Raw genomic sequence first — 22986 nt, 5'->3', positions numbered from 1 at the left:
GAAACTTTTGATTCCTTGAACTATTCCTGTTCTTCATATTTATCTCTGCTTTCCATACTTGTAATTTTTACACTACGTGTTCTTATTCATAAGCTTTTTCCCTACTGAATCAGTCAAGTTGTGAGCTCAGTTCTTAGCTAATTTTCTGAGAGATCAAGTCTCATATCTTTTAATAGCGACTAAAATGTCTGTTTTTCTGTTTTTAACCCTTTCTTCTTGGTTGTGACTTCGGATGTCTGTTCCAGACAAACTGATTTGGGCTTTGAGTATAGCCTTTTTACCTTTATTTATCTTTCTGCTGGTTTCTTCGTTTATGAGCCTTTTTATAGAGGGAGCTCGGCTTTTCGCTCGGCCTTTATACTTCGAGCGTTAGGGTACAGGACTATCCGAACTGGGAGCTCGGCCCAGGCTTTAAGTATTAGCAGTCATTTCGAGGTCGGTGTTTTTTAGCTGTTATGCCCTGAACCCCTTCAAGAGGTCGGAACCCCTTTTGGAGGTCGGAATCTGATTTTTGCTTGATAGCTTTGAGTCCTTCTTTTTGTGAAGCTGGAACAGTATTGTTATAAGTTGTCCCTGCGTATGATATGAGAAGTTTGTACTTCGGGAGGTTTTTGGGACCTTCACCGACCGTTCTTGTTTTGTTTTTCCGGGAGTTCTTAGGGGATCCCGTCTTTCATGCTCTGGGAGGTCCTTTAAGGTCCTTACCGGTCATTTTTTGTTCCGGGGTGACCTCGGGGCCCCGCCGGTTGCTTTTGCGCCAGGAGATCTTACGAGATCCTGGTTATTTTTTATTCCGGGGTGACCTCGGGGCCCCGCCGGCTGCCTTTGCGCCAGGAGATCTTACGGGATCCTGGTTATTTTTTGTTCCGGGGTGACCTCGGGGCCCCGCCGGCTGCCTTTGCTCCAGGAGATCTTACGGGATCCTGGTTATTTTTATTCCGGGGTGACCTCGGGGCCCCGCCGGCTGCTTTTTGCTTCAGGAGATCTTACGGGATCCTGGTTATTTTTTGTTCCAGGGTGACCTCGGGGCCCCGCCGACTGCTTTTGCACCAGGAGATCTTACGGGATCCTGGTTATTTTTTGTTCCGGGGTGACCTCGGGGCCCCGCCGGCTGCCTTTGCGCCAAGAGATCTTACGGGATCCTGGTTATTTTTTGTTTCGGGGTGACCTCGGGGCCCCGCCGGCTGCCTTTGCGCCAGGAGATCTTACGGGATCCTGGTTATTTTTTGTTCCGGGGTGACCTCGGGGCCCCGCCGGCTGCCTTTGCGCCAGGAGATCTTACGGGATCCTGGTTATTTTTGTTCCGAGGTGACCTCGGGGCCCCGCCGGCTGCCTTTGCGCCAGGAGATCTTACGGGATCCTGGTTATTTTTGTTCCGGGGTGACCTCGGGGCCCCGCCGGCTGCTTTTTGCTTCAGGAGATCTTACGGGATCCTGGTTATTTTTTGTTCCGGGGTGACCTCGGGGCCCCGCCGGCTGCTTTTGCGCCAAGAGATCTTACGGGATCCTGGTTATTTTTTGTTCCGGGGTGACCTCGGGGCCCCGCCGGCTGCCTTTGCGCCAAGAGATCTTACGGGATCCTGGTTATTTTTTGTTCCGGGGTGACCTCGGGGCCCCGCCGGCTGCCTTTGCGCCAGGAGATCTTACGGGATCCTGGTTATTTTTTGTTCCGGGGTGACCTCGGGGTTTTGCACAATATTCAGGCACATTGGCCTTACTGTCGCTTCGTCATCTCCGCTGGTTTTGTGTCTAATTGAGGTCTTGTTTTTCAAGGGGTCTCTCTGAGCCCTATTCGTTCTTTTTCACAGAGGAGTATTATTCACAAAGATAATCACATTGTATAGACAATTTTATTCACTCATGTGTGTCAGAATACAATGTTTTTCTTTACAAATATATTAAGGGAAATACCTCTTTAAGTGCTGGATGTTCCAAGCGTGGGGCTCAGGGTTTCCTTGCATATCTTCGATCCGGTATACCCCTGACTTGACCACTTTTGTCACCCTGAATGGACCTTCCCAGGTCGGTGCTAACTTGCCCGCGGCCGCTCTTTTCCCTGTAGCTTCTAGGTTTCTTAAGGCCAGGTCTCCCACTTTCAAGCTTCTCTCTCTAACCTTTTGGTTGTAATATCGTGCTGCCCGTTGTTGATAAGCAGCAGTTCGGATTTGGGCTTCTTCCCTAACTTCTTCAAGAGCATCTAGGTTGCTTCTTAACTTGTCCCGTTACTATCTTCACTAACGAATTGGACTCGGTGAGTGGGAATCTGCAACTCGACTGGGACTACGGCCTCCGTGCCATAAGCAAGTGCAAAGGGTGTTTCTTTAGTGGGTGTTCTGGGAGTGGTTCGGAGTGCCCACAGGATACTGTTGAGTTCTTCAGCCCAATTCTCCTTTGCGCCATCTAGCCGTTTCTTTAACCCTTGGAGGATAGCTCTGTTAGTGACTTCTGTTTGGCCATTAGTTTGAGGATGGGCCACAGAGGAGAATTTGTGCCATATTCCCATGTTCGTTGTGAAGGCTCTGAAGGTACTGCAGTCAAATTGCCTGCCATTGTCTGAGATAAGCATTCTAGGTATGCCGAATCTACAGATGATATGCCCCCACACGAAATCTATCATCTTGCGAGCTGTGATTGTGGCTATCGCTTCTGCCTCTGGCCATTTTGAAAAGTATTCTACAGCCACCACTACAAATTTCCTTTGCCCCGTAGTCTTGGGGAACGGTCCCAGGATATCGATTCCCCATTGTGAGAAAGGCCATGGACTGGATATGCTTGCTTGAGGAGTGGCAGGGGTTCTGATGGCATTAGCAAATCTCTGACATACGTCGCACTTTCGGACAAACTCTTCTGCTTCTTTTTTAACAGTGGGCCAATAGTATCCTTGCCTGAATACTTTGTTGGCTAATGTTCCTGCTCCCTCGTGGGCTCCACACAAGCCTCTATGTATCTCTTCCATTACCTTTGTAGCCTCTTCCGGGCTCACACATCGGAGCCATGGACTGGATTTTCCTTTTCTATATAAGGTTCCCCTTATGACTTGGTAATTAGCGACACGAGCTGCTACCTTTCTGGCTTCATCTTTATCTTCGGGGAGCTCGCCCTTTTCCAAGTATCTCAGGTATGGGGTCATCCAAGTTGGGCTTTGTTCTACCTGCAATATCGTGTTAGTTTTATTAAAAGCAGGTGTATGGACCTGTTGTATGTATACTTCATCGGGAAGCTGTTCCAGTTCTTCTCTGGATAATCGGCTGAGCAGATCTGCTTCCTCATTTTCCTCTCGGGGTATTCTTTGAAACCTGATGGTTACTCCTCGACCCATGAGCTCGGCTTCCAAAGTTTTTACTTTATCCAGGTAGTTCTGCATGACGGGGTCTCTAGCCTGATATACTCCCGTCACCTGGTTGATCACTAGTTGAGAGTCGCTATTCACCTCGAGGTCGGTTATCCCTACCTCCAAAGCTACCAACATTCCATTCACCAGGGCTTCATATTCTGCTACATTATTTGAGGCTTTGAACTCTAGACGTAGGGCGTAACACACCTTAAACTCCTCTGGCCCCTTGAGCATTATTCCGGCACCATTGCCCTCAGTGCTTGATGCTCCGTCTACATACAGCTTCCAGTTAAATTCTGGATGAGGCTCCCTCTCACATTGCTGTCTTGCTGTCCCTGAGGATGATCCTCCCTGCACCTCGTTGAATGAGCACTCTGCTATGAAGTCAGCCAAAGCTTGGGATTTTATAGCTGTCCTGGGTCGATATTCTAGACAGTAAGGGCTGATCTCGACGGACCAAGCCAACATCCGACCTGAAGTTTCCGGCCTGCGTAGAATCGTCTTTAAGGGTTGGTCTGTCATCACAACTCCTTGGTGGCCCTCCAAGTAAACCTTGAATTTCCGAACTGCTAGCAATAGGGCGTAAGCCATTTTTTCAATGTTTGAGTATCTGACCTCGGTATCTCTGAGTACTTTGCTGACGTAAAAGACGGGTTTCTGCTCCCCCTCTTCCACCCTCACTAATACTGCGCTGACTGCTTGTTCTGAGGCCGCCAAATATATCAGAAGTTCCTCTCCTTTTACAGGGCTGCTGAGTACATGGGGTGAGCTAAGGTATTTCTTAAGCTCTGCAAAGGCTTTTTTGCAGTCGTCCGTCCACTCGAAGTTCGGTACTTTCCTCAACTTTTGGAAGAACGGCAAGCACTTTTCTGCCGATCTTGACATGAATCGGTTGAGCGCCACTACTCTCCCAGTTAGTCTCTGGACGTCCTTTACACAGGTTGGCTCTGGCATATTTAATATGGCTTCCACCTTCTCCGGATTAGGCTCGATGCCTTTTCCGCTTACCATGAATCCCAGGAATTTTCCTTCTCGAATAAAGAAAGCACACTTTGCTGGGTTCAACTTCATTCTGTACTGGTTTAATACCCCGAATACTTCCCTCAAGTCTGCCATGTGCTGTTGGAAGTTTGGGCTTTTGACCACCATATCATCTACATAAACTTCTACATTCCTGCCAATCTGATTTTTGAAGATTTTATTCATCAATCTTTGGTACGTTGCCCCGGCATTCCTTAATCCGAATGGCATAGCTCTGTAGCAATAAGTCCCATCTTCAGTTATAAACGAGGTCTTTTCCTCATCCGACCTTTCCATTGGGATTTGATGATAACCAGACATAGCATCCAAAGAAGACATATAATCAAAACCGGCCGTAGAGTCGACCATTTTATTAATGTCAGAAAGTGGATAACAATCTTTAGGGCAGGCCTTATTTAGGTCAGTAAAATCTATGCACATCCTATATTTGCCATTGGCTTTTTTGACTAATACAGGATTTGCCAACCACTGTGGGTACATAACCTCCCTAATAAAGCCTGCCTCCTCAAGTTTCTGCACCTCTTCCCTGGTGGCCTGCTGCTTTTCTCTTCCTACTACTCTCTTCTTCTGTTTTACCGGCTTGGCTTCGGGGAGTACATTCAGCTTGTGTGTCATTACCGTGGGGTCAATTCCAGGCATGTCGGAGGGCTTCCAAGCGAAACTAGACGCATGACCTCGGATCAGGGCCATGACTTTAGCTTTTTGTTCTTTAGTGAGACCGGCGTTGAGACTGAAAACTTTTTCTGCCTCTGCTTCCGATAAAGGGAATATCTCTAGCTCCCCCACCGGTTCTGTCCTGGCTTCTGTTTTCTCATCCCGAACCTCTAGAACTTCCAAATCCAGAGCTTCTCCAGTGGAGCTCGGTTCTGCTACTGTGGCCAAGTACACTGCTCTTGCTTCTTCCTGGCTGCCCCGGACTATTCCCACTCCTTCTTCTGTTGGAAATTTGAGCGCCAAATACCTGATGCTGGTGACAGCTTCGAAATTGAACAGCGCAGGCCTCCCCAAGATCACATTATAGCTTAACGGAAGTTTGACCACTAAAAATACCTCGTGGTGAGTACGAGTTCTGGGTGCTTCGCCCAAGGTGAGAGCCAGCTTCACCTTCCCTTCTACGACCACTGGTACTCCTCCAATCCCCTTGATTGGTGCTTGGTCTCGGACCAACTGTTCTTCCGGAATTCCCATCTGCTAGAAAACCCGGTATGGTAGCAAGTTGACTTTGCTCCCATCATCCACTAAGACCTTCTTTACTCGATAATTATGAATGACGGCTTCAATGACGAGCGCGTCATCATGGGGCATCTGAATACCCTGAGCATCTTCTGAAGAGAAGGTGATTGTCATGGGAGAGTGGTCAACGATCTGCATGACCTCGGTGCTGCTGGTCTCTCCCTCCCGATTTCTCTTCTTCCCTCGGCGACCCATCCGTCCTCCCGTTCCTCCTACAATCATGTTGATGGTCCCACTGGATCCATCGTTCACCGGTCCCGCTCCTGTTCTCCTCGGTGCTTGAACCGCCGAGCTGGATTGAGGCCTTTGTCCCTCTGATTTCTTTACAAAATTCTTTAGGTGCCCCCTCTTTATCAACCTCTCGATCTCTGCTATCAACTGGAAGCAGTTGTTGGTATCGTGGCCATGCGTCCGATGATATTGACAGTATTTGTCAGGATTCCGATGATCCGCTTCCGACTTCATGGGTTTGGGCCACTGGAGAAAATCCTTATCCTGGACAGCCATGAGCACCTCGGCTCTGGACGCATTTAATGGAGTCGGCTTTTCAGGGACCCAAGGGGGAGGCAACCTTGGCTCAAGGGCCCGTGGAGGGGGAGGCCTTTGATCCCTTCGCTCCCAGGCCTGCTTGTACGGTTCGGGTCTCTTGCCGTGTTTCCTTTCATGTTTCTCCGGCCTCCTTTCTTCTGAGGCTTTTTCTTTTCCTGCCATCCTTTTGGCAAATCGGCTCGTTACTAAGGCGTCATCCTGCCTTATATACTTCTCCGCTCTCTGCATCAGCTCGGCCAGGGATGTGGGAGGCTTCCTGCTCAAGGAACCGAAGAACTCGGCAGAGGTCGTTCCCTTTTGCATTGCCTCTACTGTAACAGCCCGGACGTGATCCCCGGCACTGTTACCGCTCACAGCCCGTGACCTTCCTCTGGGCCCAGCCACTGTGAGCAGCTCTTAACATCCCTTCACCCTCACGGGTTCCAGGCAGGATTTGTCCCTCGGGGGAGCCATTACGGCCTGCCCTAGCCCGAGTGGATTTGGCCCAACATGCTTAGGTTATTCATGGTAGTTTTTGATGATTTATGTATGTATACATGTTTTATGTGTTATGTTTGATTTGTTATTTGGGGTTCTTAGATAGTTTTGGACCCCTGTGAGCATATACATGAGTATATGTATGTTGAGGAGGTGACGTTTGCATGGTTTGAGAAGTTGAAGGAAAGAAGGAGATGGTTTGTCGTTGAAACTGAGTTCTGGAGGAACTCAGGTTCGGCAGCCGAAAGTTCATTCGGCCGCCGAACCTCTTGCATGGTGGCTTAGGCTGCCATAGCTTGCCCCCGCGAGTTGTGCATGTTCGGCTCTGTTTGGGGGATTCGGCCGCCGAAGGTGCCGCCGAAGGGTAGAGACTTTCGTCTCTGGAGTGCCTTGTGGCCTCCGAAACTTGCCCCTGAAAGGGTTCGGCCGCCGAACATAGAGATTCGGCCGCCGAAGGTGCTTGAGTTTCGTCTCTGGAGAGGACATTCGGCCGCCGAACCTGCCGCCGAAAGTGTTCTGTCCAGCTTTTCTTTTGCATGCTTTGCATGGCTAGTTAAGTGAGTTTCAGGGGATTCTTGGGGAGTTTAATAGAAGTATTGATAAGTTAGTTTGGTCCCTCATTTGAGTCCATCTGTATAGGTACAGACCAGAGGAACCAGAGAGAGCAGCAGTGAGTACTGCTCCAGAGATTCAGAACCTGCAGAGTCAGTCAGTCCAGAGCCAGAGGTGAGTGGAACTAAACTTATGACTTTTAATTGAATCACAAACTGCTTTTAGCATATCTCATGCATCATGTTTATGCCATAGGTTGATTGCATTAGTATTCACGAATATGTTGCATTGCATTGTTATTTGATGATGTGAGTAAATGCTGAATGATCCAATAGTCACAGACAGGAAGACCAGGAGCCTTTGACTACGCCCTGGCACGTATAGCAAAGACCAGGAGCCTTTGACTACGCCCTGGCAGGTATATAGCAAAGTCCAGGAGCCTTTGACTACGCCCTGGCACGTATAGCAAAGACCAGGAGCCTTTGACTACGCCCTGGCAGGTATATAGCAAAGTCCAGGAGCCTTTGACTACGCCCTGGCAATGGTAAGTTCACAGGTGTTATATACACATATACATATATGACAGGAAGACCAGGTGCTCGATTCTACGCCCTGGCACAGAGTTACTGGGACTATGTGGTGACAGGTTTACTCTTGATGTGGCTTGTCTGTGATATGGCGCATTCCATGAGATCATATTTTACTGAGATGTTTTACTGTTCTACTCACTGGGCTATAGAGCTCATCCCACTCCCTTAACCCCAGTTTTGCAGGTTCAGTGTACAGTGTACAGGGACAGTCCAGCAGAGTACAGAAAGAGAAAGAGTAAAGAGATCTGTAATAGCTTAGAGTGGACATGTAATAGTAAAGAGATGTACTAGTTGTTGCTTGACCTAGACCTACCTGACACCACTGTGTTCGACGTGTTAGCCTCCTCTTGTGTCACTGTGAAAATCCGTGCTGGGGCTACCGGATTTCCACCTCGGGAACCTGCTGCTGAAGTAGAGGCTACCCCTCTACCTCTGCCTCTGCCACTAGTCTGAGGCATGACTGGAGCTACTGGCCGTACAACTGGCTGTACCACACTGCCTGAACTCATCTGCTGGGATGGTGCAAAAGTCATCTGCGGACAATCCCGAGCAATATGCCCTTCCTGTCCACATCGAAAACAAGCTGTAGATCCCAACCGACAAACTCCTCCATGTGGTTTTCCGCATCGTCTGCAGACTGGAGCTGTGCCAGAGCTTGAGCCACTACCTATTCCCAGACCTGACTTGACTTTATTCCAGAACCCTTTCCTTGTTCCTCTCGCTCTATCCCATCTTTTACTGCCTGTAGAACCTGAACTGGGGGCCTTAGAACCCGAAGCCTGTGCCATTGACTGTTTCTGAATCTTGGCACTAGCTTCCATACTCTGTAACGACCCGGAAATCCGACCCGTTACCGGCGCTAGGATCCAGATCGGCTTAAGGCCGCCGGGACCCGTAGCAAGCCAAACATACCTCCTGTAACCTGTAATATCCCATACATGATCAACAACATACATAAAACTGTAAACTTTTTCTTTCTTTTTTCCAAGCTTAACCTGAACATGTGCACATCTAATAACATAACCACCACTGGAGTCCTCATCAAATGCTCCAATGGGGTATTTCATCATTCGATAAGCTTGGACTATCAAATACATCATAAAAACATTTCTATAGATCATGTGTCAAGGGGATAACCATAACATAGGGTCAAGCACATACTAATCCTCAATCATCATCATCATTACATAACTATACATTACTCTTTCATTACATTAACATAGTCATAAATACTCATTACATCATATTCATGTCCACTACTATCTATTACATCATACATGACTTAACTTCACTCTAGCCGACTTCCCGATCTATCCTGTGCCTGCAACTCTGGGGATAAAGGGAGTGGGGTGAGCTACTAGAGCCCAGTGAGCAGAATAATAAAACATCAATTTAAATCATGCTTTCATGTATGCGCCATAACACAAACATTTCACATCAAGGATGAACTTGTCACCATTTAGCCCCTATCTTTCTTACTTATACATGCCGGGGGCGTAGAGCCGTAGCAGGCACACCCGGACTACCATAATCAATCATAGTGCCAGGGGCGTAGAGCCGTAGCAGGCACACCTGGACTCACATAGGTTATCATGACATAAAAGGGCTAATGGATCATTCAACATTCATCCACATCAACAACAAAGTATGCAATGCAACATATTCGTGAATTCTAATGCAATCAACCTGATATATCTCATGGCATTCATGATGCGTGAATCATGCTAAAACATTTCATTAATTTGCTTTAAAACTTAAAGTTTATTCCACTCACCTCTGGCTAGCTCTGAAGAGACTCTGAAGCAGCTGGCTCACTGCTGGGGGCCTCGGTTCCTCGGGTCCGAACCTACACAGGTGGACTCAAATGAGGGACCAAATTTTTTGAGGCGACCTAATTCCCAGAGGAAGGAATTGGGCCAAATCCACTCGGGCTAGGGCAGGCCGTAATGGCTCCCCCGAGGGACAAATCCTGCCTGGAACCCGTGAGGGTGAAGGGATGTTAAGAGCTGCTCACAGTGGCTGGGCCCAGAGGAAGGTCACGGGCTGTGAGCGGTAACAGTGCCGGGGTTCACGTCCGGGCTGTTACATAAAAAGGCGCCTTTTTATGTAACAGCCCGGACGTGAACCCCGGCACTGTTACCGTTCACGGCCCAGGGCTATCCCTCGCCTGGCCTCTTTGCCACCTCGGGCTTTCCACTGGCGTCGTGAACAGCTCTTAACATCCCTTCACCCTCACGGGTTCCAGGCAGGATTTGTCCCTCGGGGGAGCCATTACGGCCTGCCCTAGCCCGAGTGGATTTGGCCCAATTCCTTCCTCTGGGAATTAGGTCGCCTGGTGAGAGTGAGTACCAATTGTTCCAATTGGAACAACTGGTACTCACTCTCACCAGACTATTCCCTTAAAGTGGGAGGTCAAGGGTTCGAGCAGTGGGGGAGGCGACCTAATTTCCCAAGGGAAATTTGGGCCAAATCCACTTGGGGAAGGATGCGTTTGACGAGAACCCAAGGGGACAAATCCTGCCTGGAACCCGTGAGGGTGAAGGGATGTTAAGAGCTGCTCACAGTGGCTGGGCCCAGAGGAAGGTCACGGGCTGTGAGCGGTAACAGTGCCGGGGTTCACGTCCGGGCTGTTACATAAAAAGGCGCCTTTTTATGTAACAGCCCGGGCCGACTATTCCCTTAAAGTGGGAGGTCAAGGGTTCGAGCAGTGGGGGAGGCGACCTAATTTCCCAAGGGAAATTTGGGCCAAATCCACTTGGGGAAGGATGCGTTTGACGAGAACCCAAGGGGACAAATCCTGCCTGGAACCCGTGAGGGTGAAGGGATGTTAAGAGCTGCTCACAGTGGCTGGGCCCAGAGGAAGGTCACGGGCTGTGAGCGGTAACAGTGCCGGGGTTCACGTCCGGGCTGTTACATCTACCGCCCTTCCTTCATCAAGATCGGGAATCTGCAGGGCCTCCGTATTGAAACGAGCGACATACTCTCTGAGTGATTCACCCTCTCTCTGCCTTACTGTCTCCAAGTAGCTCGTCTTCCTCTCCGCTGGCACCCCGGCTATGAATCGACTAATGAAGCGAACGGCTAGGTCTCCGAAACTCCTGATACTTCCGGCCTCAAGGCTGTTGAACCACGCCCGCGCTGGTCCTGAGAGCGTCGTTGGGAATACTTTACACATTAAGGCATCAGATAGAGTTTGTAACTCCATGAAGGTCTTATAGTTCATGACGTGCTCCCTCGGGTTACCAGTTCCATCATAAGCCGCCATTGATGGCATCATAAACTTCTTAGGGACAGTCTCTTGCTGCACCCACTTGGAGAAAGGGGAAGAAGTAGGCAAAGAGGTTTGGCTTTGGTCCTTCTTACCTAACTCGGCGAGGAGCTGTTCTCTCAGTTTCTTCAACTTTTGGTCCACCTTCTCGTCTTCTGGGCTGAGTTTTTTCTCCAGGTGGTACTCCTCCTCCTCTGCTTCAGTTCCCGTCCACCCGGTTATTTCGGCGGAATAGTTATCCACCTCCTCATTTTCTATCATCTCTCTCGCCCTCCTCCCATGGATTCGGGCCTCCGGTCCTTCCTCTTCGCCGGCTCTTCTTCCTCTTTCTTCAGTATCGCGGCTGCTGGTTTGAAGACGGTCAGGTGCAGGTCGGGGGTCATTGGTCTGAGGTTCCTCTACAACCGGGAGTGTATTTGCTGGGGTGTTGAGGCCTCTCTGTTGCATTATCTGTCCTAACTAGTGGGCTGTATTCTGTAACTGGAGAGCCATTTTTTGAAGATCTTGGTTAGACAAGGTAACAGCGGGAGTATTCCCTGCCAAACTTGACGAGGGATTAAGAGGAATAGGCGTTTGGTTGTTTAATGTCGTAGGGCTAGAAAAAGAGAATTGTTGCCCGTCTTGGGCAGAGCTTAGGTCATTTGGGACGTTAAGGTTACTTTCTTGGTGATTAGCCATCGTGGATCTCAGTGGGTTTTGTTAAGAGTGAGAACTCCGGTGATGAAAAGATCTCCGTCGTTTCCCACAGACGGCGCCAATTGATGATCTGAGATCCAATAGAATAGGGGTTTACAAGGGTTTTTGTATTGAATCATAAAGCTTAAACATTCTAAGGAGGGGACTCCCCTTTTATCCATTTCGTCTTGCTTGCTGGTGACGTGTAAAGGTCTCTCCAGGATTGGGCCACGCGTCTCTGCCATGCAGATTCGGGCGTACGAGGGTATCAGGCGTCTGTCCCATGCGTAACGGCCTCTGATTCTCCCTGTGCGTACGTTCGAGCGGATCTGCCAGGCTGTCTGGTGAGTATCATTCTGGATACTGGGTCGGGCCGAGAGTTGGGCCAGAGAGGAAGGGTCTGTTTTGAGCGGACTGGGTCGATCTGGACGAGGAGGTTTGGTCGAGCCCGGCCTTGGAAGTTAGATGAGCCAGGCTTGCTTTGGGTGCCAAGTACGTGGGCCTTTACTTTGTAGGCTTTAGGTTGTGGTCGAGGCCCTGGACCGGGATGAAGGAATCCAGCGGTCATCATAATCCAAATTTAAATAATGACTACTTCAATTTATCTAAAATTAATTTTTTCAGGTAAAGTTTGAAAATTTTAAAATTTTTTTTAGGTAAAGTTTAAAAATAAACCGATGATTTATTACCGTCAACAATTCACCCAAATTTATTTATTTTTTGATTCAAAATGGTAATGATTAAAAATAGTTTCAGCTTATTTTTAATTATGATTCACTCCATGTTAAATTTTTAAAACTCAATGATATCAATGTTCTATACATTACAATATATAAATATATGAATATAGCAATTCTAATTCTGGATTAAATTTTGATTTTGATTTGAAAAAAAATTCATAATCGATACATTTATATAAATATTTTCAATCCAATTTAATTTTAATTCAAAATTTGATCATATTACAATTTGATTTATAGTTGTAAGGGATCATGAAAGAAATGAAGCAGCAGCTTCCATTCTACCACGCACAACGTTGACAGCCAACAAATTTTTACATTCATTCTGAACTTTCTTTTATTTATTTCTATAAATTCAAATATTATTTTAGAGAAATTATTAAATATTTTTTAAGAGATGCGTATTTCATAGAATTTTTGAAATTTTCACAAAATAAGTGTTGAAAATTTCGGCAGCCGAAAGCTGGGTGGGTGCAGTTCGAACTTGCAGAGCTGCGTGTTGGCAACCATCTCATCAAATTTGAGAACGTTTACCAAACTAATAATATTAGAAAAAAATTAATTTTATTAAAAGAAAACCTTAAATTTAAAATTGTTTTACATTACCAACGAAAAAAAAACCAAAAAAAAAAATTGAATTTTTTTTTTTTAACATGTAAAAGGATTGCATTATCAAGGCTCAATGTATGAACAGATACAAAGCCTAAAGAAAGGGTGACCCAACCTCGCAAAACAACCTAAAGATCAAACCGGAGAAAACAAATCGCTAGATCAAACCGAACCGACCCAAAGAAATCTGATTTCATTTCCGTCAATTGCAGACTTAGCGATCTGGCCAACAGACATCAGATGGGATATCAGTTGTCCGATGGTGGGCCATACCTGTTTTTTATGTCAGCAGTGACGTGTCAAAAGCTAAGGATGGTGTGATTGAGCCCTTTCCTCATTTCCTACCGTATTTCTCGCTGTTTCCTCCGCCATCGTTTCCTTCCGTTCAATCCCCCCTCCTCTTCCGTTTCGTCCACTGAAAGGAAAGGAAAGGAAAGCAAACGAAACAAAGATGAAACAAAGAACATGGCCTACTCGATCAGATACCTTGCGATTCAAATCTCTTCCTTTATCAAACATCAAAGCCCTCTCTTCCCGCTCGACTACAATCCCATCTATTTCTAGATTAACAAGATCATCGTTTTCCTCTGATTCTAGGGATTTTTCCACGCTTCCTTTCGATATTTTAACCAAAATCGCCGCCTCCTTCACGTTGCCAAACCTCCAAGCGGCGTCTCTTGTGTGCCGCTCATGGAGTGATGCGCTTCGCCCTTTGAGAGAGGCGATGATGTTTCTAAGATGGGGCAAGCGGTTCAAGCACGGCCGAGGCGGCGTGCGTCCTAATTTGGAGAAGGCTCTTGACTCCTTTTTGAAAGGCGCGGCTCGTGGCTCTACGCTTGCCATGGTTGATGCTGGGCTTCTTTTCTGGGAAATGGGTCGGAAAGAAAAGGCCATTTCCTTGTATCGTAAAGCCGCCGTGCTTGGGGATCCTGCTGGACAGTGTAATTTGGGAATTTCATACTTGCAAGGTACCTTTTGTTAAGTGTTCTTATTTTGAAGTTTTCCCTTTCTAATTTTTATTTTTTCCTATTTGCTAGTTAGTGTTAATTCGTACTGGTAATGTCACTGGGAAGTGCTGATCGCAAATTAATCAAAGGAGTTCGTGCGTGTAATGTTTTGTAGATTTATGCTGTCAATTTAGAATCTCCAGTTCTCTATCTTCTTTTTTTTTTTTTAATAATTAATTTCCGCTTCTCTTAGATATTTGTGCTAATGAGCTTGTGTTTAGGTGATGGGTTCTGTTAATATGTTGTCATTGAAAAATTTAGCCACCCATGAAGAAAATGTGGTAAAGAGGGCATGGTAGCTCGAATGGCGTTTGGACACTTGTTTATGATTATTGTGCTGTTTGCAGCTGAACCCCCACAACCGAAGGAAGCCATAAAATGGTTATCACAAGCATCCGTTGCTGGACATGTTCGTGCTCAATACCAACTTGCACTTTGTCTGCATCAAGGTCGTGGGGTGGATCATAACCTACAAGAATCTGTACGAGTCCTTATGCTTGTGATTTATGACTACGAATTTGCTTTTCTGATAGGGCATGCTATAATATTAGATTTGGTCCTTAAAATGACATTTTGATGGAAAGTTTCTATTAGTAATGCTTCTACTTCTTCTTCTTCTTGAGAGGGGCTTGCTTTTGTTAGGAAATTGTCGGTTCACTTGTGCCAATTGTACTGTCATTGCTTACTACTGTCATTTGTTTTCAGGCTAAATGGTATCTAAAAGCAGCTGCTGGTGGGTATGTACGTGCAATGTACAATGTGGCGCTTTGTTACTCAGTTGGGGAAGGTTTGCCCCAAAGTCGCCGACAAGCAAGGAAATGGATGAAACGGGCTGCTGATCGTGGCCACAGTAAAGCTCAATTTGAGCATGGACTTGGCCTCTTCTCTGTATGTGGCATAATGAATTCTTACCACTATTACTTGAATTTTTCAGGAAATGTGGGTCTTGTAGTGGATTAATTTAATGTTTGGTGGAAGCACAAGGTGTTATGAAAGATTAAATTCATGTAGGTATAGAATAAAAGATGCCCATGAAGTAAGAAAAAATGTGGACAGAGGGTAAAATTTGGGGAGCAAAAAGATTACCACTTTGATTCATGCCTTTTTTTCTTTTCTCTAGCTTATTACTAAAGTAGTAAAGTGTGGTATTTTGCAAACCAGTGATATATATCTAGGTTTTCATGGCATTGACAGGCAGCCTGGCTGGCTGGAGTTGAATTTGTGGGGAAAAAAAAAGCTTTTTAACCTCTCCAAGAAGATGGAACTTCTTTGTTAGACTTTGACTTGTTACTTTATGGATTGATCTTTGATGTAAAATTTTGGGCAGGAAGGAGAGATGATGAAAGCTGTAGTTTACTTGGAACTTGCTACTCGTTCTGGTGAGACAGCAGCTGCTCATGTCAAGAATGTAATTCTCCAGCAACTATCAGCAACTTCACGTGACCGTGTTATGCTTCTTGCAGACAATTGGCGTGCTTTGCCTTCGTGTCACTGAGTTATTTCAAATTAAAGGTCTGTGAATTTTCAAATGATAACCTTCTTTCTGTGGCATGTAGATGATTGAGGATTGACAGTTTGCTATATTAAGGAGAGTTGCAGGAGTTACAGTTTTTAACAATGAATTTTAACTATCTTTGTTATGAACATGTCTTGGCTGCACACTAATGCTACGTCATAATATTTGCATTTTTAACTGTATGCTTTCCTCAAAAAGTCTCACATTAATGCTATGTCATTCAAAAATTATAACCGTATGCTTTCCTCACAATATTCTATCTATCTTGTTTATTGAGGTTTGAGGGTATAGCTCCCAGTAACAGCAACCAGTAAGATTCATTGACAGCATTTATCTATTTATTTTATCAGGTTGTCACGCAGTAGCTTCACTGGACAATTAAGTTTCAAGAATCCATGGGTCCATGTAATTCTCGAAAACTTGAATTTATTTATCGTTGACAGAAATCCAGTGGAAACATGGTTGTCTTGGTTACTATCTGCCACGACCTTAACCATACTTGTTGGTCCCGTAAGAATTATCATTATTTGCCATGACCTGTGCCCACAAATTTCAGCATCTTATTAATCCTCTACCGGTGCCAACTTTCCTCATCTATGTTGCTTAACTGGCTAAGAAAGAAAAGGCTTGATCAATCCCTGAGGAAATTGCTGCACTGTGGTTTAGTGATACAGTTTGTGGTTGCATTTGTTCAAGGCGACGGTGACTCTGCTGAATTTGTTTGCTGATGGTTCCATTTATGGAGTGCGGTGGGTGAGTTCTGATCAATGCTGGTTGATTTCTGTGTTTTATATTATCAAGTTATGAGTGGAAGTGTGATTTGAGCATTGTTTGATCGATCCACAGCCAGTACTCATTGTTGATCCATGTGAATCCCTACTCTCATGTAATGTCAAACTACCCTACTGTTGGATGAATCTCTCTCAAAATGCCCTTTTTTTTCAATTCTATTTTATCCTGGCCTATTTGATAAAAACTGATGAAATCCCTACTCTCATTGTGAATTTTTCTAATGTTCAATATATGTCACTATTTTTTATTTTATCATCATTATGTTTTTTTCTTTGTTAAGAAAATTCACAATAACGAGCAAATAGTTTTCTAAATCCCCGGTAATGACAGATGAACGTAACGCTAAAGGCAAAACTTTCCCTCGAGATATTGAAGCTCTAAAAGAATAAAAGCAAAATAGAAGCCATGGAGTTATGATCAGGAGAGAGTACCTGGTTATTAAATAGAAAAACTTAAAGAGGGCATGCCTCTTCTTCTCTCCCTTCCTTCTTTAACGATACAAATTGAAAAAAGAAAAAAAAAGAAAAAAAAAAAGAAAAAAAAATTAAAAGGAGGGGTGAAAGAGAGGCGGAGGGAAAGACTATAAATTTAAGAAAGATCTAAACAATGTTATTTCAAATTAATTATTTATTTATCATATTTATAAAATTTCATTAAAGAAAGAGCTTATGAACTTTCGATCAAACAAATTAACATAAAATAAAATCCAAAACCCTGGTTGAAGTCATGATATCTAAAAATGGTATTTTATTAACGTTCTCAATAGCAACACCCATCAGGCAAAGGAGAACAAGCCCAAGTTCCCCTACACAAAGTCATTGAAACCATTGGAGTTGCGCAGATTTGCAACGAAGAACATGGATTTAAGCAGCGTCACACAAGCCAAGAACCAGGTATGGCATACTCGGACAAAACAAACTTAGTCCTAAAGAAGGAAGTGCCTATCTCGGTACCCACTCTCCAACCGCCAGTCGACCTGCTCGAAGTAGCTTCAGTTAGACCCCAGGAAAGATCAACTCCAACATGCAAGCATCCCATTGCAACTTAGACCCTGAACACAAAATTCCGATCTTACCAGGAACTAAATCTCCATTACAGGAGACTAATCCAAAAACAGAAAAAATGAGAGCTAAAAGAAGAAAGCAAAAGGAATACTAAAAACTGAAGGGGAGGATCGATAGCTACGTAGCCAGGTCTTCTCTGAGGCTAACCAGGAAGAAGACTTGATTCTAGGGAGAGGAGAGAGCGTTGCTTTCTTCATGCTCTTTGTATGAGCTGTTTTTCTTGAAGGTCTATGATTAACCTCAATAGTACATGTATATCAGGCCTCCTAATTTTCTCCTGATAATGGTAAAACTTATTTATTAATCTCTTAATTTAAAAAAAATTATTAAATTAATTTTAAAATTTTAAAATATTTATTTAAAAGCATTTACGATTTAATCTCTACATTATTTAAAAACTTACTAGTTAGTTTTTCAATTTTTTAAAAATATATATTAATTAATTCATCTATAATAAAATTATTTTAAAATTTTTTATAACATCGTAACGAATAAAATTAATATAAAGATTATTTGATAAATTTTTAAAATCTTGAAAGTATTTTAGTGGAATTAGCCAGTGAATTTTTATATACTACATAAACTAAAGACTAGTTTTTTTTTCTTATCTAATGCCCGTTAATCACAACTATAAATAAATAGAAGCTATAAATATCAAATATATTTTACTTTAAAATTAATAATGACCTGGTTTACTATTTTAAAGTAAAACAGATTTCGTTGTTTTCAATTTTGCTGGATGATATTTACCTAGACTCTGTCCAACCACCTCCTCCCAGAAGAAGAGTTGTCAAAAACCTGGAAAAGCCAACCTGGTCCTTATCCTTCCTTTTTTTTTGGTCAAGCTATTCTTAGGGACGTTCTATTTGTTAACCATCTCCAACCATTTTTTTCCTTTTTTTGTTAGTATATAAAAACATGAGACTGAAACAAGAAGGCACCAGATTACGACTTACCTCTAATCTGTGTCTTTACGTCCACAACTACTTCTAAAGCCAACTCATACTCACAACAAAAGATTGTCTCATATTAAATCCTGTAGAAATCTACTCTTAGCATTACCCTCTTCCGATTGCATTCAACTCATCGCAAAGGCACAAGACCAAGGAAAAGAAAGAAAAAAATGGCAAGCAGCAACATTACCAATATTATGATTATTGCAATGCTTGTCACGTTTGTATGCGTTGAGGCTGGAGAAGCCTGGACCTGGCCATGGGAAAAACCTGCTGAAAATGTCAATCAACCTTGTTACGAACAGTGCTATACAAAGTGCAGGCAGTTTTATCCCAAGAACACTGCAGATTGCAAGAAGATCTGCTCGCCTAATTGTAACAGAAGCCGCATGTCGGACAACTACAACTACAATTACAATATATGACGATAGCATCAAGAAATATCAACTATCGGGAGAGGGATTAATGGAATAACAAAGCTATGCATGTTTCATGTGTAAAGTTGCATCGCATCATTTTTTGTTTCTGGAGTTATTAATAAATTCTCTTTAAAGCATTTGACAACAAGGTATAATGAGATTATCAGAAGAAACTTATAAGGCTCTTGTCGTGGTTTTAAATCCCCTGATTCATCACATATGTATGTTTCTTGGAAAAATGTAAAATATACTACAGGAAAAATCTTTACCAACAACAAAGTCAACAAAATGTCTGATTGCTATTGTCTGGCACTTGGCATCCTTTAGAGACCGTTTATTTGAAATAGCAGAGAATTGGAATTGAATGACTATCATTACCTTAATTATCCAAGACTCAGGACCTGTAGGAGATAATAAATTCATTTCTTCTTAAAAGCCAAACCAAAGCCAATAATGGTCAAGGAAGAGAAGCCGCTGCAACAAATAAACAGGGAAGAACACCCTGCAAGCGATTTTGCTCTACAGGAGCAAGCTAGATAGGAAGTCCATAATAATTAAAGTGAACAAACAGGGAAAGGAAAATGGTCAAATTTGATATTATGTTAATTAAAAGCTAAACCAACCAACCATATGCTTTCAAGAAAACTCTACTTTCAATTAACTTCCAATTCTTTCCCTGGTGAACCCACTAATGTATTTCTGTACGCCTTGCTTTTAGAATGCCACACCCTGGTCCAACTATGAACAACAACAAAAATCAATCCCCTTCCCCCCCACCAAAAAAAGAAAAAAGGAAAAAAGAGAATTCCCAAACTGCTATAGTGTCAAGGTACATATGAAAACCTTTGAGAATGAGCACTGGTGTGATAGAGATTGATGTGATAAATAGCCTTAGACACCAATTCTCTCAACTCAGGATGTTGTGCAACCACCGTGCGATCTGCCCCCTCAAGGGCAGTCAACACCCTGGCTTGTTCCAGAGCTTCATTGTTCCCAGAATGTATTACAAGATAACATAGGAGAATCAATCCATGAAACTGAGCCCGTTCGTTCCCTCTCAGCAATCTCATCAAAGGTGGTACACCATTGAACTCCACTATTGCTTTCGAATGAGCATCGTGCAAAAAATTATCTGGACAAGTGAACTTCCCCAGTGCAATGGCAGCTTCTGTTGCCACCTCTTGGCTTCTAGTATTGCCAAGCTGGGCAACTAAAGGACCGATAACTCGAGTTTCTCTAGCAGGAAAAGTCCTAGCCAATGAACCAATTGATCTTATAGCTGGGATTTGCAGTCTTGGACTGTCAAATTCTTTAATCACCCTCAAGAGCTGATCAATAACTGCCTTAGCAGCAGGGGAATTAGTCTTAAAAGCTGCACGTCTAAGGTCAGCATTGGATTCAGCTGCTGCAGTTATCTCCTTTATAGTCATCAAACAATTGTATTGCAATTCCCCTTCTTCCTTTTCAACCAATTTCGCCAAACAAAGCAGACCTTTTGTCTCAGTTATTCTCTTACTATTTGACACACTTCCCCTAGCAAGCATCCACAAAGCCTCCGCACAACTAATTTTCAACTTAAGCTTTATTTCAGGCCTCTCATTTTCCCTATCTTTCCTATTTCCACCTCTACTACTCCCCTCCGAGTGAAAACTCGAAAATGAAGTCATGTATGGCCTATAATGGTGATTATTCTTCGACCCATTCATCGATATTTTATCTATTTCTTTATTAATCTGGACGATAGAATGAATACTCTGCTTACCCAGCTGAACCGTTTGGTCATCGGAGAAAGTCTCAAAGGAGAGCAGTGTGACAAGCGGTCGAATTGCATTCTCCCTCGCGAAATCATCCTGCGCAACGGAATCATGCTCCGCCATTTTTGCTACCAAACTGGCTGTCAGAGTCTGAACCCTCATTGGTGAATCCGCCAACACTTTGACTACAATTGGAACCCCTTGTTCGTTCACAATAGCCGTTACCCTCTCCTGATCATTAGCCAGGTATAGAAGTGCGGTGGCACTGGCAATTTGTGCCTCCGGTGAACCAGTCTCCTTTAAAAGCTTCAACAGCGGTGGAACACCGGCTTCTTCCACTATAATTTGTTTGTTTCGATCATTATCTTGGGCAAGCTGGGCGAGTTGATTAGCAGCTTCGATTTTCTCAGGTAATGGGCGTACATGAATAGAAGCGATAGAGGACCAAACCCAAGCGAGAATTGGATCGTTGCTTGCAATTGGCGGAAGAGTAAGATCAATACCAACATCCTCACCTGCAGCCCCATTTCCGAAGCCTAAGATACTCTCGAGCCACTTCATGTCCCCAACAGAAGCTTCAAGGAGATTTTGCACTTTCCTGAAATCAGTGGCGCTGATGATCGTGACAACCCGGCGCAGCACACTTCGGCGCTTACACTTGCGTACTAGGGTTAGGGTACGGTCAAGATTCTTAAAAACCTCAGCGACAATCCGACGAACAGGCCGCTCATACAACGATTGAGCAGAGCAGGTGAAGCGGACAAGTAACCGAAGCTTCTCGGCAAGCATATCGGCGTAATTGCCGATGCTGCTACACTCTATCTTGAAGGAATCGGCCTCCTCGACGGCAGAGCGGACTCGCTCAGCGAGTAGGATAGGATAGGTGAGCTCCTCGTCTATTCGTTTCTCTTCCATGAACAGGTGGGTTGACTGAGTCGTAGAATGAAATCGGTGAGGGGTTTATTGTTGTACCTTGTTTGGATTGGGAGAAAGTGGAGGAAGAGTCAGAGAGAAAGAGAGGAAGGAAAGCGATGGAGAGGGTGACGATGACGAAAGGTTATTTGGGGATTATGGTTGGTTAGTTCATTCTTTGGTCGCATGTTTGTGTTGTGGGGGTAATTTGATTTCCTGGGGAATTGTGTTATTGTTTGTTTTCTTATTTTTAAAGAATGAAGGGAAAGAAAGAGCGTGGAAAGGAAGAGAAAGGCAAGTCAAAAAAGAAGTCTGGAAATTGGAAGGAAATAAGCGGTTACCAAATGGAGAAGGCTGGAGAAGTGGACTGGCAGTTGCTGGAACCTGAATTTATACTCAATTAAATTTTGATTTTATTTTGTTTTAACAAATTATTAAATATTTTTATTTAATGAAAATAAAATAAATAAGATTTCATTAACAGTAGTAGAAATTACAAAGCAATGGGTGTAATGTAAGAGAAACAAAAGCAACTTAAAAGATAATCAATCGTTTATAATAAATAATTAAATAAATCGCTAAAAAAGCGGAATTAGGAATTGGAGGACTCCTTACGTTATATGTTGACCAGAGAAACACACTAGTAATTTCTTAATAATCATTCAGTCAATACGTCAAGGTCCCAATTCCGGACTCAATAAATTATAAATATAATATAATATTAATTTAATGTGATTATTATATTTAAAATTAAAAAAAATTATAATTTAATTTTTAAATATTATTATTATTAAATTTATTCAAATTTAGATGTTTGAATACTAATGAATTAAAAGCTAAAATTTCACATTGATTAATCTGAAATCTGATCATTAAATATGTCGTAGAAGCTGAGTGTACGACCGTTTCGGGCTTGAGGAGCCGCAGAAAGCATTTCCCAGGATATGAAGCATCTGAAGAGGGAACATATGACATGACTGACAATTCAAAAGGTATTATAAATGACATAATATATATACCCATCATAACAAAAAAGCTAAAACACCATAATACCCAGTTTGAAAAATAAGGCCAAATTCTTAATTAATAATATACATTAATCAAATGGCTCAAAGAAGACTACTGCATCTAGTGGCTCCCCCCATCAGCATTGCTAGATCTTAGCCAGTAGTCCATTCTGGATAGGCTTGTGCTGTCATTCGTTTGTCATTGAGATCCATATCACTTATACTTGGATAGGCTTTTCAGGAATCTGCTACTACCGGGTGCATACAAAGAACTGTGAAAATGTAATCATGGAGTGAAAAATTTTAGAATTGCATGGAACAACAAATAAGAGAAAATAAGGGGTTGTTTGGTTTAAATGAATTACTTTTTTAAAATATTTAATTGGGTTCTTATTTTTATTTTATTAAGAAAATAGAGATTTATAATTTAGTCCCTCAGTATTGTCATTATTAACAAGTCAGTCTCTATATTTTTATAAACCTATTAAAATGTCC

At 43.5% G+C, this 22986-nt stretch overlaps 2 protein-coding genes across 2 annotated transcripts; one reads left to right on the top strand and one right to left on the bottom strand.

Moving 5' to 3' along the window:
* Positions 1-13353: 13353 nt before the first annotated feature.
* LOC110630329 (F-box protein At1g70590) lies at positions 13354-16637 on the top strand. Its single transcript, XM_021777770.2, has 5 exons — positions 13354-14035; positions 14422-14555; positions 14780-14962; positions 15402-15586; positions 15941-16637. Exons 1-4 carry the CDS (start codon positions 13519-13521, stop codon positions 15567-15569), a joined length of 1002 nt encoding a protein of 333 aa, XP_021633462.1. The 5' UTR covers positions 13354-13518; the 3' UTR covers positions 15570-15586; positions 15941-16637.
* Positions 16638-19390: 2753 nt separating this feature from the next.
* On the bottom strand, positions 19391-21856 carry LOC110630245. Its single transcript, XM_021777645.2, has one exon. The coding sequence runs from the start codon at positions 21485-21487 to the stop codon at positions 19643-19645; it is 1845 nt and encodes a 614-aa protein (XP_021633337.1). The 5' UTR covers positions 21488-21856; the 3' UTR covers positions 19391-19642.
* Positions 21857-22986: the final 1130 nt, after the last annotated feature.

Source organism: Manihot esculenta, chromosome 13, assembly GCF_001659605.2.
Source record: "Manihot esculenta cultivar AM560-2 chromosome 13, M.esculenta_v8, whole genome shotgun sequence".
In the NCBI taxonomy this organism is placed as follows: Eukaryota; Viridiplantae; Streptophyta; class Magnoliopsida; order Malpighiales; family Euphorbiaceae; genus Manihot; species Manihot esculenta.
Note: the sequence above shows the minus strand (reverse complement) of the source record. Positions and strands in the feature narration are given on the sequence as shown.